This window comes from Rhinopithecus roxellana, chromosome 6 (genome assembly GCF_007565055.1).
Source record: "Rhinopithecus roxellana isolate Shanxi Qingling chromosome 6, ASM756505v1, whole genome shotgun sequence".
NCBI classification, from domain to species: Eukaryota; Metazoa; Chordata; class Mammalia; order Primates; family Cercopithecidae; genus Rhinopithecus; species Rhinopithecus roxellana.
In genome coordinates this window covers 79,690,319-79,709,429 of record NC_044554.1, presented here as the reverse complement: position 1 = coordinate 79,709,429, position 19,111 = coordinate 79,690,319, and the positions used below count along the sequence as shown (strand labels likewise).

At 51.2% G+C, this 19,111-nt stretch overlaps 1 protein-coding gene across 1 annotated transcript; it reads right to left on the bottom strand.

Annotated features, from left to right (window-relative positions):
* Nucleotides 1–4,982: 4,982 nt before the first annotated feature.
* On the bottom strand, nt 4,983–18,899 carry YKT6 (YKT6 v-SNARE homolog). The gene is made up of 7 exons (XM_010374562.2): nt 18,584–18,899; nt 15,193–15,275; nt 13,050–13,150; nt 12,048–12,152; nt 11,343–11,408; nt 8,149–8,250; nt 4,983–7,027 (listed from the first exon to the last, which is right to left on the bottom strand). Exons 1-7 carry the CDS (start codon nt 18,685–18,687, stop codon nt 6,992–6,994), a joined length of 597 nt encoding a protein of 198 aa, XP_010372864.1. The 5' UTR covers nt 18,688–18,899; the 3' UTR covers nt 4,983–6,991.
* Nucleotides 18,900–19,111: the final 212 nt, after the last annotated feature.

Here is a 19,111-nt window from a genome sequence, read left to right as displayed (position 1 = left end):
AAACTAAAGGAAGGAAAAAGCTGTAAAAATCACTGGCATTCGTGGGGCCGCTCCCCACCCAAGCTCCACGTGTGTCCATCTGTGCTCCTGGCCTCTGGGGGACCAGCTGGGACATGAACTTGTCTGCCAGGCCCCTGTCACGTGCTGAACGGTGTTAGTTTGTAGGTAACGCACACACCCCACACCTAAGGTGTCTGCATCCTCCCGCCAACGCATGGGCTCCACATGGTGTGCTCGCTGGCTGTCGTGACTGTCAGCTGTCTCTTGGGAGGGGCTGTGGGGGCCCGCTGGGCTGCCTCCTTTCCCGCTAGTTGTGCCTGAGAGTTGCTGTTGTTCCTGCTTTCCCTTCCCTTCCTTTCATCCCCTGAAGGGCTAGGTGTGGGTTTTCCGTGCCCGGTATCCCCACACACCCAGCACGGACAACCCTTCGGCAGAGCCCAGGCCAGCCCCTCACCCCCTGGAGTATTGAGACCGGAGTCCCGTCCCCAAGGCCATCAGAGATGCCCCCACACACCCAGGACTCCAGCTCTGGTCCTTCTGGGGGAATAAAGTGCAAAGAGGGGCACAGCTTAGCTTCGGGCCTCTCGCCGAGCAAGAGACAGCACTGCTGGCTCCAACACAGCCAGCTGTGGCAAGATGACTCTGCCTGGGCTGGCCTCCCTCCTGTGTGAGGTGTCTGTCTCTTCTCTGCCAGCCAGCAGCAGATGCACTGGCAGCTCCCAACCCTGTTTCTGCCCCTTGGCCCTCCCCCAGCCTGTTCGGCTTCTCCGCGCCCCGCAAGTGGGAACAGACTTTTGACAAAGGACTGCGGGCCTTACTCAAGTCCCTGAGCCCCCAGCTGAAGCTAGGAGGGGAGGCCAGGCTTTGAGTCTGGGCATATTTGTCTGCTGATGGAGTTTGGGAAAGCGTGGGGCTTGGGGTTTGGTCGGGTGGTACAGCAAGTGGCAGAGTGGGGTCAGAGGTGGTGGCTGCCCAGCTTCTGGGCTGAGATGAGGGTCTGTGCAGCGGTTTGCTGAAGTGGGAGTGCCTTTGGAATCTGGGCTGGGAGCAGAAGGGAGCAAAAGCTACAGTGGGAGCCAGCCTAGGGCACGTGGGAGGCGTGAGGGCAGTGCTGCCTGTGCAGTGTCAGGTGTGCGAGTACCTTGGTGGGCTGCAGTGCGTGTGAGGGCACCTTCTAGGTGGGCCAGGGATGCAGCTATAGAGATAAGGCGGGCTGGGGACAGAAACAGGTGGGCACAGGGCCCAGGACACCAGCGGATGGAGGGCAGGGTCCATCCCTGTGCTCCTGAGTGTCAGCTGCCTGGGTTTGAGGCGGTAGGTCCCCAGCCCCTTGTGATGGTGTGTACCACGGGGGAGCTCGGGGACAGGGCAAGCCCAAGCACGGTGGGGCTGCAGGGTGGGTCTGAAGCCAGGTTGGGTGGGAGTGGTCAGAAGCCCTGACTGCCGAGGGTCAGGGGCTCCTGCCCCAGTGCCTGCCCACATTCAATTCACATCGTTTTCAACAAGGATTTTCTTTATCTTCCCCTACAAATCAAGCCAAGGGAGGGGCACAGAATGGGGAACAGGACACAGGATCCTAAACTCCAAGGGGACTGTCCACCGATGAACACTCAGAGTGGACACCATCTTCCGTCCACGCTGTGCCCAGGACAGCTGTCCCCATCCATGAACACAGGGTAAACATCTGCCGGGCTCCGCACCAGTGGCTCCCTGGGCCATGGGACAGCGGCAGGGCTCACCACGGACAGCGCGTGGCCCAGCGGCCGGCCACCTTGGCGTCCTGGGGCCTCCTTCCCTCCTCTCCCTCTCACCTTGTCACCTCCACGGAGCTGCCTGTCTGGGATAATTTGGGGATTTTTTTTCTGGGGGATAATTCTTTTGCATGACCCCTAAAGAGCAAGCCACACCGCTCTGCTAGCTAGGTGTCCACGGTGTGGTGGCGGCGGCCGCTGGCCAGCGCTGCCAGGGGTCGGCTGCCCACGGTGCTGGCTGGCCTCCCCTCCTCTCTCTTTTTGCTGAGTTTCATTGTCTTTTCTTTCTGAGCCTTGTAAGTGTACAAAAATTATTCTTATTTTGTTCTGTCTCGGGAAACTGCAAATAAAAGAAAAACAGGACAAACTGCTTCAAGTGCAGCTGGGTGCTTTAGCTGGAATCCTGCCAACCTCCTGCGCCAAAATACAGACTCAAGCCCGGTCCCTGGCCAAGACCCTACTTGGGCCCCTCCTCCAACAGAAAGTAGTGCTATGGAGCCCTGAGCTGGCCCTGACATGCCTGAGCTGCTCTAGGGTGAACAGCTCACCCCAGGTAGGGCACTAGTCATAGATCATAGCTCCACCAGCCGTCCCCACCTCTTCCTCTGGTCCTCTGAGCCCAGGGCTGTCCACCCTGGATGCTGGAACTGAAACTGGATCCCAGCCCCCAACACCCCTGAACTCTCCATTCACCCCCAGTGGCTGCTAAAGATGTGGCCGGGGCAGCCTCTGGGCAGGAAGGAGCCCAGGACCAAGGCCTCTGGCTGTCTGCTGCCTCCTTTCGCCCTGCTACATGTATTGGTTGTTCTGGACGCTGAGGACACACAGTGACCACAGAGCCAGGCTCCACCCCAGTGGATAATGCAGACAGATGGCACACAGGCCTGTGTGGATATCAGCCTCCGACACCAGACGTAGGCAAGGCGCAAGGTGATACAGTAGACAGCCATCGTGGGGGCTAGGAGGCTCCAGCACAGGCCATACAACCAGAATCCAGGACAGAGAGCTGGAATGGAGACAGGGAAGCCAGATGCCAGGCCAGATTGACAGGTGCTATAGGCCTGTGGGCCAGGCCAGGCTTGGGGACTTTGTCCTGGGTGTGAAGGAGACAGGCACCCCTCAGTCCTTCCCTCTGCATCTCCAGCCCAAGCTAAAAGCAAACCCTTAGGTTGGAGTAAGGAGTAACCCCCTGCCAAGTTTCTCCTGTCCTCAGGCTCCACCCACCACCCATGCTGCCTGGCCCCATAGGGCACACGCTCAGGCCCAGCCCGGGAAAGCAACTGCAACTGCCTGTGCTATGCTGGCCCTTCTCAGCCTCAATGCCCTCCTCCCTCCCCGATGCAGCCTCATGGCCCCTGCTGGGCCCCCTGATGCACTCTCATATCTCCATGGCAACCTGCTGAGAGTGTGGCCTTGCCCTTGGCTCCCCTCCACACCTGTGTCCCAGGCAGTGCCATGGTACTTTCCTGAAACAGAAGGATGGGCTTCAAAACACTCCCAGACACTAAACACGCCTGCATTTTGGGTCCAAGTAACTTCTGACGAGTGCCCCTACACACTCTCGGTCCTATCCACTATGGGCAGGGAGCCTGAAGGATCCCCCAGAACTGGCTAAAGCCCTCAGTCTCCTCCTCCACCCTGAGCATCTGGTTAAACACCTTCATGTGGCAGAGCGGCCCTGGATGTCAGCTTCTTGCTCCCCATGGTCTGCACCTGGACAGGTGCTCTCAGGTGTGTGGGTGGCCAGGTGGCAGGTCCTAAAAGCCAGTTGCAAAGAATCTAGGCCAGTGCCCATGAGTGCTGCAGTGTCTGTCCCCAATATGGTATCTAGGGCTCCACTCACCTATCAGCTGTAATCGGAGGAGGATTTCCAGGCCAGGCCTCCCCCAGGAAGGCTGCAGGCACTGCGGATCGTGCGCCCTCACATGCATTATTCCTGAGGCCTTTCTGCAGATGCCATCAGGGCAGCAACTCTGATGAGGTTTTAGGGCACAGCACACAGCACACAGGACTAAGCCACCCTGTACTGGGCCAAGCGCTACAGGCAAAAGGGACACCACTGATGAGCATTTCATTCATCATTTTTATTTTTACATTTTTTTGAGACGAAGCCTCACCCTGTCACCCAGGCTGGAATGCAATGGTACGATCTTGGCTCACTGCAACCTCTCCCTCCAGGGTTCAAGTGATTCTCCTGCCTCAGCCTCCCGAGTAGCTGAGATTATAGGTGTCTGCCACCATGCCTGGCTAATTTTTGCATTTTAATAGACATGGGGTTTCACCATGTTGGTCAGGCTGTTCTCAAACTCCTGACTTCAAATGATCTGCCCACCTCGGCCTCCCAAAGTGCTGGGATTACAGGCATGAGCCACCATGCCTGGCCCATTCATCACTTTTAAATAGCACCCTCTGAACAAAGCTCCCTGGGCCTTGTGACCCCAAGGGTTACTCCATCCCACCCCACCCAGGTCTGGCAGGTCCTCAGAACAGGAAAAGCTGAGCAATGCTCAAGGCTGCTTGCTGGGCCAGACAGAGGTCTCTGCCTTCCAGGCTCACAAGTACAGGCTGAAAGCAGCCTTGGGTCCACCTCCCTGGGAGGCTGCAGAGGCTTCAGAGGGCTCCCTGAACTCAAAACCTGATGCAAGACTTGAATTTGACTTACCCCTGGTTCACCTCCCAACCTGCAGGGGTCAGCGTTGGCTCTTCCAGGAAGCAGGAAGCTTCCAGGCACCCTGTGGAGCCCCCTCTGCTCCTGAAAAGTTGCCACCTGTGCTTGGTGGGATGCCAGGTGGTCTCAGATTGACCCTGGGGTCAGCTCAGCTGTGAGGGACAGGAAGCCTACAGCAGGATCAGGATGGGGCCTCCTGTCCCATGGCTCTGTAGCCATGAGGCAGCTTTCCCAGGGGGGTCTCCTGGTTGCAGCTAAGACCAGGCAACAGGATTCAGCAATGACAGGGCTGCTTCTACTCCAGGGCTCCCTCATCTGGTTAACAGCAAAAAAGAAAATACAGTTCCTGCTAGCAACGTCTAGAGAAAGGAGGTGAAGGAGTCAGGCCTGCAGCTATCACTCCTGGACAGGGGCCAGCCAGGATAACTTGGACCCTTGCGTGCAGCAGGCACGCAGGCATACAGTACGAGGCCGCTCTCTCGCCGCTCTCTCCCCGCTCTCTCCCCGGGGCTGGTGAGGAAAGGGTTCCCCTGAAGCACAAAGAAAGCACAGGACTATTGTGGAATTTCAAGACAACTTTATCCAGACAGGCACCTCTCAAACAGAACACAGGGAAGTTAGGCAGCAGTTCCTAAAATACAGTCTTGCCAAGTGATTTACAACAGAACACAAAAGGAACAGGGGATCTGTGGGCGGGGCCGGGCTGGGCCCTCTATCTCACATGGCCTGAGTCAAGCCAGCCTGCCCTGCTTGGCAGGGGCTGACCTGCAAGCGGAGATTTCACTTCCTCTTACCCCAAATTCACACCTCCATTTTCCCCGCCCCATCTCTCCCCAGGGTCCTCAAGTGGGGAGGGAGAGGTAGCATCCCTCAGATCCAGGCCCACTCCACTCTGTCTCTGGCACCAGTGGGCAGGCTGGGTCTGGGCCTCAAGGGGCCCTCGGCTTAGGGTGTCTATGGCAGTAGGAAAATGGCATGGACAGGCTCTTCAGGGGTAGGCCAAAGTCCTCTGGCTAGCAGTACCCAGAGAAAATGGGCAGCAGCAGGTAAACCATCCAGGAGGTAGGGTCCTCTGAATCCATGGCAGACACCACCCTCCTGCCCAGCCCCTGCCCACACTGGGGGTCAGGACCACTGAGACTCTGGTCAAGACAGTGGGTGCTCTCAGCAGTGTGGCAAGCTCAGAGCAGGGCTCCCAAGGACTATACCACACTGGTTCAAAACTCTTAGGTGACACCATCCCAGCAGGAGCTTTCATGGGGGCTGGATCCCAGGGGTGCATCCTGAGCACAGGTGGGCACCTGGAACATAACACTAGGACCCAAGGGATCCAGAACATCCTGGGCCCATCTCCTGGGCTGCTCCAGTCTGTTTCCATGACTTGGGCCATGAGTGGGCCTCCTGCCAGGTGGCAGGGCACAGCTTAGACCAACCCCTTGGCCTCCATCCCCCATGCAGTTGCCTCTGACCAAGAAGGAACTAGCAAGTCTATGCTGGCCAGACCACAGGTGGGGTGCTGGGAGTCCTCAGGTTGGCTGGCACCCACTCCTGGTGCCCATGGGAGAGACCCACTTGTTCAGATGCATAGGCCTCAGGCGGTTCAAGGCAGTCTTGCAGCCAGAGAGGCAAATAAAAACCAGTTTTGAGAGACCACAGCACCTGCTGCTTTGATCGTGATGTTCAAGGCAAGTTGCAAGTCAAGGCAAGTGTCCCAGAGGCTCTGGGAAGCTGAGTGCACCTGTGTTTGATCTTCCCCGGACGACGGACACTCCCAGCTGACCATCCAAACACCAGGAGAACATCCCCCTTTCTGGGCTCAGTTCCTAGTCTACTTGCTGGTACGACCTCAACCCACACACTCCCCGCTCACAATGCAGCTCCTTCTAAACCCTCCCACAAGCTATCTTTGTGGGACTTGGAAGCTGCTTAAGATGGGCCCTGCCCTCCGTGGGAAGCCAATCCTAGCAGAAAGGTAAGCTAAACAACAGTCTCAGAATCTGAGACCCACTGACTGTTCCCCCAGCCCCAGGCCTTGGGCCTGAAGTGGGGGCCTGCCTGTGGCCACTGTGGTGGGTTCACTCCCACCCCCAACAGTGGCCCCAGGAGAGGCTTTCCCAAGAGTCTTCAAACTCCACCCACCCCAGCCCTAGCATCAGGGACTCCCCACCCCCCCCCACTGGAGTGTTAATATCATTAATGTACAAATAAAATCCAAAGATATACCAAAGATCAAGAAACAGCTGGCTCTGACCTCCCTCCCAGAGAGCCTTCCCAGGGTTAGCTGAAAAAGAGCCCTTTGGCATCTACAGAAGCCAGTTGGAGTTTATGGTTTCATTTGCCCAAAAATACACCTTTGGGGACCTCAAATTCTTTCCAAGAGTCACTACCACACATATGAATTTGAACATTCGCCACCCTTCCACCATCCTTTCCTCCCAGGAACTTCAAAATAAAAATGGCCAGTCTGCCGTCACTCTGGCTCCTCGTCTATGGCTGTCTCTTCTTTTCCAGGGGCTGCAGTTCTGATGTGAATGATGGTGCCATTCCAGCGCTGGGCCTCTGGCAGGCTGCATCACATGATGGCACAGCATGAGTTTTGTTTCCGGGCCTTGGAAAAAAAACAAAGAGAAGCTGAGAAGGAGGACTGAGGAAGTCAGGAAAGCCCCAGTCCTGGCAGTGGTAGAGGGAGCACCACAGGACACAGCCAGCCAGATGAACTAGCACTGGAACCGGGTGGGGGAGGCCTCGAGGGAAGTTGTCCACAACCGATTCCCATCACCAAGCACAAGGCAGGCCCCAGTTTCCAAAACTAGTCTAGGATCCTTTTTTCCCTTCTTTTCTTACACCCCATTAATGCTATCAAAAAGTGAGTAAAATTCCTACAGTTAGGCCGGGTGCAAGCAAAGGACCAATAATACAAATAGGATTGGCAGAATATCTTAACTTTGCCCTACTCTTGTCTTCAAACAATGCTATCTGACCACCACGGTGGTGTTTCTTCCTAGAAGATGGTCCTGAGAACAACAGATGTGGTTCCCACTTGGGATGTGGTTTGTGGGGACCACTGTTGCCACCTTCTCTCTTGCTTTCTGGTCACAGACTATCTTCCTAATCCCACCTAGCCATCTCCCTCCAATGTGCACATGAAAACAAATGTGTGTGGACAGACCAAGTGTGGACAGACAGACTGTCCAACCATGGGCCATCTCCACACAGGAAGACATGAGCACTGACCTGAGAGAAAGCGGCAGTCAGCAGCACCCATACTTGTCAATGAAATATTTCTGTCAAAGGGAAATTAACTAAAAGCTTAAGAACCTCTTCAGGAAGGCTGAACTGCTTGAATCCTGAAGACTTAAGTCTAACTACTCAGCAGAAAGAGGAGTAAGATTCAATAGTAAATCTCTGGTGATCAGAACTTGAACCAGCCTTCCTGGACTGGGGGTAGGAGTTCAGAAATAAGCCAGAGCAGCAGAGGGCAGATCAGAGGCAGGGGTGGAACAAGGCCTCGGCCTGCATTGACTCCATTGGCACCCAAGTGAACTGCCTCCAACCACCTGGGTCTGAGGCGCTCGTCTTAGGCTCTCGTTGCACAAGGAATGAAATCCCCATCCACCATGATTCAATAGTCTAAGAAAGACCCGTTCATAGTGGAGAGTGCCAGAAGCAGCAAGCTGCAACTGCTCTCTGGAGAGAACACCCAGGAGGCAGCAGGTGCTGGGTACTCACAGTTTTATAGAAGGCTTTAGACTGCGTTCCCAGCACCTCGGATTTGGACACCAAGTCATCTAGCTTCTCACCTCGCTCTAACAGAGACTCCATGGTGTTGTGCTGGACAAAAGAGAGAAGAGAACCCAGCTCTGTTCAGTACGTGCCGACATGAGCCCCTCGTATTTCAGTCATGAGGGAAAGCGCCTAACCTGGGTTCCACTCCAACACACACAAACTTCACCTCTAGGTGTCAAGACTCGGTCCAAGAAGTTACTGTCCAAGTGGATGGAACAGAACCTGGTGACATTCCCGTGAAATCTAGAAGATCTAACTGGGATGCAGCAGACTTCCCAAAAAGCTGTCCCTAGCACAGGCTTGTGTGTGCGTGCGCACGTGTGTGTGTGCATGGGGCTTTGGAAAAAGAGTAGCTGGCACTATATGATTGTACTGGGTTGGAGAGTGACCCGCACCACCTCCCCGTCCCAACTGTGCCCCAGAAATTAACATCCCCAGAATCTCTGAATGTGACCTTATTTAGAAATACGGTCTTGGCGGATGTAACTAGTTAGGAAGAGGTAATACTGGATTAGGGTTGCATCTAATTCCATGACTGATGTCCTGGTAAGAAACAGAAACACACACAGAGAAGGTCACGTGACGGCAGAGGCAGAGTCTGGAGTGATGCACCTCTAATCCAAGGAACGCCAAGGATGGCCAGTAGCCACCAGAGGCTGGAGAGAGGCCTGTGACAGACTCTCCCTCAGAGCCCCAAAAGACACCAGCCAGGCCCACAGGGCTACTTGTTAATAGCAAATATCTGAGGGTATCTGTTGACAGCAGCCACAGGAAACAAAGGTGGTGGGAAATGGCTACTGAGCACTTCGTGTGAGGTGAGTCCAAACTGAGCAGCGCTCTGCTCTGAATGCAGACACACCAGACTTCAGATGCAAACTCACGCATGCCTCATTAATAAGTTTTATACTGAAAAAAATAGTAAATTTTATACTGATTACATGTTGGAAAAATTGTATTTGGATATATTGGGTTAAGTAAAATATATAATTAAATTAAATTCTACTTATTTTCCTTTTATCATTTCAAAATATGGCTCCTAGAAAATTCTAAGTTATGGCCGGGCGCTGTGGCTCAAGCCTGTAATCCCAGCACTTTGGGAGGCCGAGACGGGCGGATCACGAGGTCAGGAGATCGAGACCATCCTGGCTAACACGGTGAAACCCCGTCTCTACTAAAAAATACAAAAAACTAGCTGGGTGAGGTGGCGGGCGCCTGTAGTCCCAGCTACTCGGGAGGCTGAGGCAGGAGAATGGCGGGAACCCGGGAGGCGGAGCTTGCAGTGAGCTGAGATCCGGCCACTGCACTCCAGCCTGGGCGACAGAGCGAGACTCCGTCTCAAAAAAAAAAAAAAAAAAAAAGAAATTCTAAGTTACATACATGCCTCAAATGTATACCGGACAACACTATGACAGAACATGTCCTGCCTTCTAAACGGGCTATGTCCTAAATGTCATCACTACGAACTCTGACTTAGGAAATGAAAACGCTGACGCCATGGGAAGGGGTCTAGAGATGGAGGCCTCACAAGAGCCAGCAGCTCTGTTACCAGGGCCCTCAGGAAGCAGCAGCTCACTTCTCTCCCCATATGGCCACTGCTGCAGCAGCTGGATGCACACATAAAGCGCCACAGAACGAGAAGCCGGCAAGAATGTCCTTCATCCCTACACATAGCTGAGCAATTCAAATTTTTAACACAAAAAGTTAACTGATTCAGATATGCACACCAATCATCTAGATTTACAACTGCAGCTAGATAAGGCTGTGCTAATAGGACTCATCCACACGCCACCGGAGAGGAGAAACAGCAGGTGTCCCAGGTGTCATGGTACTCAGACTAGGACTTGAGCAACAGAAGAGACGGCTTGAGGAGAAAACAGAGAAATGCCACCTAGGTGGTAAAAAAGCTCACAAGGTTTCAAAAGACATAGATACCATGAGACTTTCACGTCTATTATTCATTCCAAAGCCACGTTATTTGGAGTGCGGTCAGCAGACATGTGTTTGAAGCCCCTTGGGATGCTTTTTATACAATGCAGATTCCCAGGCTCCACCCCAGGCCAACAACCCCAACCCCAGGAGACGCTGATGTACACACTAAAGCCATGCCTGTGTAAATGGCAAAGCTTTATATTTGGGCTTCAATCCACTCCAGGTATCTATCAACTGCTGAGCACGGTATAAACTAGGCACTGCGTCATGAGTAGGATGGAAAGATGTCCCAGGGCTCATATGCTGGTCAGGGAGACATGTAAACAAGCAGTAACAAAACTGACATCTGACCAGAAAGGCCCAACCTTCAGTTGTCTGTGTGTGAGCTGGGCAGCAAAGGGTATAAGAGAGAACAGGGTGCAGTCAGGAGACTGTGAGTTAGGGAGTTTGCACTTTATCCTGGGGTGGATCTGAGAGCTGCTGTGCAGATCAATGACTACTGTCTGGTGGACAGACTGGAGGTGAGCAGGAAGCAAGGGGACCACTTAGAGGCAAAGGCCGTAAGAGCCAAACCTGAGAAAAGCAGATGGCTGCTTACATTCCACTTGTAGGCAAAAACTAAAGAAAAAAAACAACAAAAAAACAAAAAAAAAAAAAAAAAAAAACAAGGGAGTTGAAGCAGCAGTTACAAATCAGGAGATTTCAGCTCAAAATGCAAGGTTCCGGCTCTTTTCAAATGGGCCTATGTGACAACCCTGGGCCCGTATTCCAGAAACTGCCCTGTGGTCAGTGTACTGTGGTTCAATCTGTTCACCTTCAATGCAAACCCTGCAAGGGGAGGCACCTGTGGCGTGTGGAGGCACCTGACACCCTAACAAAGCCACCAGGGTGGGAATCCAGGCCTTCAGAGGCCAAACCCTAGGAACCCAGTAAATGCCCAGACAGGCAGTAGCCATGGGGAAGGGAGACTTGAGGGTTCCAATGGTTCCCAGCTTGGTTCCCTAGAAACAATGGGTGCCATTAACCAAGACAAGGGTATAGAAGAGAGTCTGATGCCCGCAGTGAGGGAAGGGGTGGGCAATCCCACTTCCTGGAGAGTGCCGTAGTTACTATTCTATTAAAACGAGGATGGATCTGTGCATGCCTGGCCAGTGGCAAATCGCACCCCCACCTCAGTTCTTGGGCTTGCTCTCCAGCTTCCTGCTTACCAGAATGATTTTGGTCTCGTCTAGTTCGGCCTGCACTTTAGTCATGGGATCAGCTTCTCGTGGGTTCTAGGAAAGAGTGAAAAATAATAAAGTCAGGACTGAAGTGGCTACCTGGAAACAAAGCCCAAAACCGAGGAAGCTGGACAAGCTTTCACAGGTTAAAAACCACAGCCTAGACTGGGCACAGTGGCTCACGCCTGTAATCCCAGCACTTTGGGAGGCTGAGGCCGGTGGATCACCTGAGGTCAAGAGTTCGAGACCAGCCTGACCAACATGGTGAAACCCTGTCTCTACTAAAAATACAAAAATTAGCCGGGCGTGGTGGCGCATGCCTGTAATCCCAGCTACTTGGGAGGGTGAGGCAGGAGAATAGTTTGAACCTAGGAGGCGGAGGTTGCAGTGAGCCGAGATTGCGCCATTGCACTCCAACCTGGGAAACAGAGCGAGATTCCATCTCAAAAAAAAAAAAAAAAAAAACCCCACAGCCTGTTTAACATGTAACAGAAACCCAAAGCCTGCCTACAGCTTGGGTTCCCAGGTCTGAAGGTGGATTCTCTGTTTTTCAAACAGAAGGCTTGAGAGAGAACACCAGCATCAGAAGCTGTCAGAAGCAACCAGACCAGAACTATAAGGGCAGTTGGCTTTTTCAGTTTCACATGGATTCTGGGCCACATGGTGTCTGCATGAAGCTTCTTCTAACCCTACCTGGTATCTACTGAGGTGACCATCCAGGGCTGGGTAATGGATTGTAGCAGGGGATCCTACTGGCCAGTCTATCCTGTCAACTTGCTTGGAGAATTCATCTAGTACCTGCAAGACAAAGGAGCCTCAACAAGCCTCCCACTTTGCACTCACCAGTAGTCTCAACGACAGGGCTTCACCCTTGAGCACCTCACCCTGAATGAGGCTCCTTGGCCCCCAGAGGCCAGGAAGGAGGAATGAGGGGGACATATAATGGCAACAGAGAAAATGTAGGCTAAAGTTATTTCCAAATTTTTATCATTAAAATGTATCCTAAATATTCTGAGAATCAAAAGTATGCCCAGCTTGAGATGAACCTCACCTGGGGAGTAATAAAGGTATTTGAATTTTAAACTACAGATTTCCAGAAAAAAAGGGCACTGGCCCTCTAATTTTCCAAAGCAATTTTTTTTTAAAAGAGAATTAGGTCCCCTGGATTTAAGAAACCACCAGATTCCGTGTGTTTGGAGGTATTTTGGTGCTCTGGGGTATAGGACGAAGCCTCTGACTTCAAAGAGTTTATATTAGTAATTAGCACTGTACACACAAATAATTAAAGAATGCTTAGGTGCTAAGCTCTGTGGTGCAACTGACTGACATCAAGGTAGAGGGATGCAGCAACTGCAGGAGGCAATGTGGAGAGTGAGGGCATTCAAGAGGGAGACTTCTTGAGCAGAAGCACAGGGGGCGAGAACACGAGGCACAGCTGTCTCCAAGGGTCCCATCCCAGAGATGCTGTGACTCAGGGGCCTAGACCCCGGTCACATGAGGGACAGCACCGGGGAGGAAACCCATGCAGGGAGGCCAAATTGTCTCTTGGGTTGCAGGGAAGGGGGCTGAAAAACGTGTTGACTTTGGACACATCATTTCATCCCTTATGCCTCAGACGCTGCCATCACCCCCGTCCCAGTCCATAAATATGCCCATTCATCATCCAAGTCCAGTAGAGGCAAATCAAAAACTCACCTTCTCCAGCAAGGTAAAGGCCACCCGGGATGGGTATTCATTGTCAGCAATGACCACACCTGCAAGACTATCATTCCGGACATAGACATGGCACAGATAGTCTAGGGAGACAAGAGATCAGACACATGGATACTGACATGAGGGCTTCAGACTTCTTTTAATCCCCCCAAATCAAAGCATCACAATGTTAGGCCAAATGAAGTCACTCTGAAGCTCAATAGCTCTGGGCAAGTCTCGTGGACAGGCTTAGCAGCACAGTCAAATGGGCCACACAGAGGAGCTTGGCCCAACACCTGCTTTAGGACCAGTAAATACCCAGAGGCTCAGTATGCAAAGCCAGGGCTTAAAAGGAACAGCCAGCATTGCAGAAAACACACCCTAGACAACATGTCCCCAGGAGCATTTCCAAGTGTCTTCCTTGAGCTCAGGTCAGGCCAAGCTATATCCTGGGGATTCGGAGCCCTTGGGGCTCTGTGCTGCTCCCAAACTTAGGGAACCCTGGACAAGCCAAGAGTCCTCTGCTTTCTTAAAAAATCCTTTCAGAGCAGCCGAAAGACAGGAAATTACCACCCAAGGCCTCAGTCTTCCATATTATAGCAGCCTGCTGGGTTTGCTCCACTCTGGTGGGTGACTGGGAATAAGGGGGTTAGTCTAGAAAAAGATTAGCCACTGCCAGCTAAGGCCTCCAGTGCACTGTGCTAAAATCCTTATATGATTGAAAGGTACAGTTGTATAGGTCTTCTGCAAAATATTCACAATCCACAGGATTGTTCATTTTCATCACTTTGAAAGGATTCAGAGTTGATACAGCTAACCATTTCCCCAAGGAAAGAGAAATGTAAGGATTACAGCTTACGAATAAGAACCTTCTTGTCCTTAAAGATCTGACCCAGAAGATTCCAATGCTAAACAACAGAAAAACAAATAAAAGAGGAGGGAATGATGGTGAGCCCCTGAAATCAGAAAAGAGCAGAGATAAATAAGAACAAGAATGAGGACGAGGAAGAGGACAGGGGATTGTCACCAATGCTCTCCAGATTTTGTATACCATCCCCAATTAAGACTCAAACATGGGGTCAAAGTGCATACCCTCCAAAGAAACTGAGAACCTGGTCAGTGGGGGAATCGTCTTTAAGTAATAAATGTGGGAAGAGCAGACACAGTTTGAAGGAGAACAGAGCAAGAACACTGAATATTTCACTTCTGTGATGTTAACAGCACAGAGATCCCACATAAAGTGTATATATTCAATCCTGCCTGTATCATAACTGACATTTATATAATCAATTCAGTAACTCTATGTCACGTGACTTGAGGTTAGCGTATGTGTGAGATGATCTTTGTCTCTACCTAATGAAACTCATGTAACTCTTTCCTGATCTGTCTGTATAACATACACATCTAAATAAATGCCTAAACCTGAATTATTAGAAAGAAAAAATAGTTTTTTCAGATTCCTAGTCAAAAAATTTGTGATGCACAGAATGCATATAGTACCTCAACAGTGCTAGCTGGAAATTCTTTTTTGAGGGGTCTGCAACTCTGGAGAGGATAGGGAAGAATACAACGTGAAGGCTGCTTACTGCTCCAAAAGAGTCAGACTCTAATCTTTTTCTTTTTTTTTTTTTTTTTGAGATGGAGTCTCGCTCTCTCGCCCGGGCTGGAGTGCAGTGGCCGGATCTCAGCTCACTGCAAGCTCCGCCTCCCGGGTTCCCGCCATTCTCCTGCCTCAGCCTCCCGAGTAGCTGGGACTACAGGCGCCCGCCACCTCGCCCGGCTAGTTTTTTGTATTTTTTTAGTAGAGACGGGGTTTCACCGTGTTAGCCAGGATGGTCTCGATCTCCTGACCTCGTGATCCACCCGTCTCGGCCTCCCAAAGTGCTGAGATTACAGGCTTGAGCCACCGCGCCCAGCCGACCCTAATCTTAAATGAGTCTAAGTTTGAGGGCAATTTTATCTGGGAAGCTCAGATTTCAACAGTGGGCACAAAATTCTGCATAAATAGGAAAAGGAAGAAGGGGGAAAGAGAGAACAAGCTAGAGGAGGAGTGGGGTCCCAGTAGAAAGGAGAGAGCTGGGTGCTGTGTGAGGTGAGGCATGGCAGCCAGGCCAGCACACGCACAGAAGTTGGAGGGTCTTCTTACCTTGTTCTTTGACAGAAGCTCTAGTGCCTTTCGATGAGCGCTCCACAATCAGTTGACTCGTGAAGGTCATGAATTCCTGAACGCTAAGAAACACAAAATGTATTTATTGCCTACTTCTTATCACCTTGTCCTCAACACAGTGGAAAGTGACCTCTGGGCTTATACATTAAGTAGACATTGCTTCTTGGTTTCATTCCTTTCCCTCCCACCCCTAGTAACAAACACTCTATAAACGAGCACAATTACTGATAATTATGAATAATCATCACCATGAAAGCTACATCTGTTTGCTACCTAGCTCACCAAAACAGGTGAATTTTCTGGGGGTTTTTCCATAGGATACAGTCAATTTTACATTTTGGTCAGAGTATAATTGGGGATGCAATGGAAAAACAAGAGGTAGGTCCTGCTCTCAAGGTCCCAGTAACTTCCAAGAAGCAGGACAAATAAGAACTGCACTAGAAAAATAGTAGTGCAAAAACTGTCAGGCAGAAATGCACAACCATTTATGGCTGTGTCCACATGACAGACCCTTGCAATGCCATATACGCCCATAGTGAATGCTAGCTCAGGTCTGCTGGGGTTCGTCCAAAGACCGAGCGCCAGGCACTCTGGATGGAATAAAAGCAAACTGCTTATCCAAGACAAAAAAGTGGGAAACGGCTCAGACAAAGAGTGAAAGGGAGAAGTTCCATCATGGGCTCAACAGAGATCTATCCAGAACAGAACAATCATAGGAGATGGTACAGCCAGAGGAACAGGTGCTGACAAGGAGCCTCCAATTGGGGATGTGATATAAAGGGCAGCCAGGGCCATCAGAGCAAGGTGCTCAAACACGAGTCTGCAGCAGGCTCCAGCAGAGACATATAGGTAACTGAAGGCCTGACTCTGGGCCTGTGTGCTGTGCCTCCACAATAAAAAAATCAAGATTTGTGCAACAGTTAAATGAGGTAATACGTGTAAAGCACTTGCAACAATGCCTGCACACACAGTATCACCTGTTAATATCTTGAGGGACTGAAGTGATCAAAATAACCCCTCAGAAAAGAAGACCTCAAACAAGGAAGGCTTTGAAGTAAACCTAAAGAGATAGCACTTGAGGTACGGTTATAAAGAGACAAAGGAAGAACTGCATTGTGACAGCATGTATACAAAGGCCAAAAAAGCTGGGAAACTACTTTTTCAAGTTTGGGATCTGGTAATTATGGGGCACGAAGGACATAAGGAAGGAGGTCTTACAAGAAAATGAGCTCAGGCCGGACGCGGTGGCTCAAGCCTGTAATCCCAGCACTTTGGGAGGCAGAGGCAGGTGGATCAACGGAGGTCAGGAGTTCGAGACCAGTCTGCCTAACATGCTGAAACCCCATCTCTACTAAAAATACAAAAATTAGCTGGGCGTGGTGTTGCGCACCTGTAATCCCAGCTACTTGGGAGGCTGAGGCAGGAGAATTGCTTGAACCCAGAAGGCGGAGGTTGCAGTGAGCTGAGATTGTGCCACTGCACTCCAGCCTGGGTGACAGAGCGAGACTCCGTCAAAAAAAAAAAAAAAAAAAATCAGCTGAAACATGTGTTGTTTTAAGACATATTAGTAGAGATGTCCCTTTAGTGTTGTAGCTGTTAGTCATTGGAAACTAGTGTGGGTATCCCAAGCAGGTGAGGTATAAGTCCTACAAGTGAAATCTCTGAGAATCTTAAGTGCTAATGGGAAGGAACAAGGAAAAAGAATCAGAGCCAAGTTGGCACCAAAAGTTCCATCTGAGAAAAGCAACAACACAGAGCAGTGAATGTAGGCCATGGTAAAGACCGCAAGGACCAAGAACTCCAAGAAGGAGCTAAAAGATGATGCAGCAATTCCGCTTCTGGGTAAATACCAAAAAAATACAAGCAGGTTCTTGAAGAGGTATTTGTACATCCATGTTCATAGCAATGTCATTCACAATGGCTGAAATGTGGAAGCAACCCAGGTGTCCACTGACAGATGAACAGATAAGCAAAATGTGCTAAATACACACAATGGATTATTCAGTCTTAGAAAGGCAAGAAATTCTGATACGTGCAACAAGATGCATGAGCCTTGAGGACATTACGCTACGTGAAATAAGACAGACACACAAAAACTATATGATTCCATTTATCTAAGGTCGCCAGAAAAGTCAAAATCACAGAGACAAATTAGAAAGGTGGTTGCCATGTGCTGGGGTAGAAGGGAATGGGGAGTTGGTGTTTGGTAAAAGTTTGATAAACAGGAGTTCTGGAGAGGAGTGACAGTGATGGCTGCACAACACTATCCATCTATTTCGTATCGTTGCACTCACTACACGCTTAAAGACAGTGAAGATAAATTTTGTGTGCCATTTTACCACAATTAAGAATTTTTTAAAAAAGAACTCAAAGGAGCAGAAAGTTTCAACAAAATAACAATTTTTTTTTTTTTTATATCCAGCAAGTCCTTGACAAAGAACTCTCATCAAGAACCAGCTGCACTGAAGCAGGGAAAACAGAATCCAAACGGCAGATTCCATCGGACTTTGAGACAAGATGACCATAGACACCGATCAGGTAGGGTCCTTCTTCTTTCATGCCTGAGTCACCCCACTCCCTCCCACGAATGGTCTGGAAATGTCTGTGTTACTTCTAACACGTTCCAGCAATTAAAGCACCCCCAGAAACAAGTAAAAACCTGTAAGCCCTACAGATCCCATGCTTCCTTTGAATGTTCAGTGTGGAATCCTTTTGTACTACTAGTGTCCGACTAAAATGCGTTAAACCTGGCTTTTAGTTCTAGCTGGTTGTGATATAACCTCTTGGTACCTCAGTGACTTCACCCATCAAAAACAAACAAACAAAAAGCATATCAGTATCTCTCATACTGAATTGTTCGGAAGCCCCGCTAGAAAATCAAAATATGGCTCTCAAGATGCGGCACCCAGGCTCCCAGAGTCAGAATCACTGGGTGGGAGGTGTTGGTCTAAAATATAAATTTCGAGGCCTCAATCTACTAATTCAGAACATCTTGGCATGAAGCTTGGAAACCTACACTATTTCACAGTCCCCTTAAAAATTTTACACGACAGAAATTTGAAAAACACTCAATAGAGAACTATGTTCTAAAATGGTATCAGCTCTTTAAGAGAGAATGTTGGATGGTTCCTCAAAGGTACAGTCCACTATAGGGACCAAGCCCGGACCGCAGACCCCGGGCCCTCCCCGCCCCGCCCCTGACCCCAGCCTTCTCAGACTCCGGGCACTCGGCCACCCTGCCCTGCCCCTACCCTCCGGCCTCCTTGACCCTCCCCTGATTCCTCCCCCAACCCCAGGCCCACTCCGACTCGGACTCCCACCCCAGTCCTCTCCGCCCGACCGCCACGGCCGATCAGCCTGTGCCGCTCACCTGGATCTCTGGAAAAAGCTGAAGGAAGACACATCGTACGCGGCTTTGAGCAGCACCACCTTGGCCTCGCCTTTGTAGAGGACGCTGAGGCTGTACAGTTTCATGGCTCCGCGCCCTCAGGCCGCCCGCCTGCCCAGCCGCGGGACCCGCTCTCAGGGAGCAGCGCGGCCGCCGCCCCTCGAGACCGCCGCCGCCTACCGGCCTCTCAGCAACCGGCTGCTGACGGGGCCACCGCCGGCTTCCTCCTCCCGGCTCTCAGCCCACTTCCGGATCCGGTCAGTCTGGTTGTGGGTTCTCATACCCCGGATGCAGAAATGTGCGGACGGAAGTACAATGCCACGAGGGGCGGGGCTCCACGCCTCGCGTGAGCCTGGTCCCTCCCTGCTCGCCAGGTGAAGTCGGGCGCTCAGCGGGACACTGTACTGCCCTGTGCTGGGTGGTGCTGGGCCTCCCAGAGCGGCCTGAACCCTACTTTTTGCTTGCGTTGTTGAAAGAAGGCAAGTCTACGGATAGGAATGAGTGAGGCAC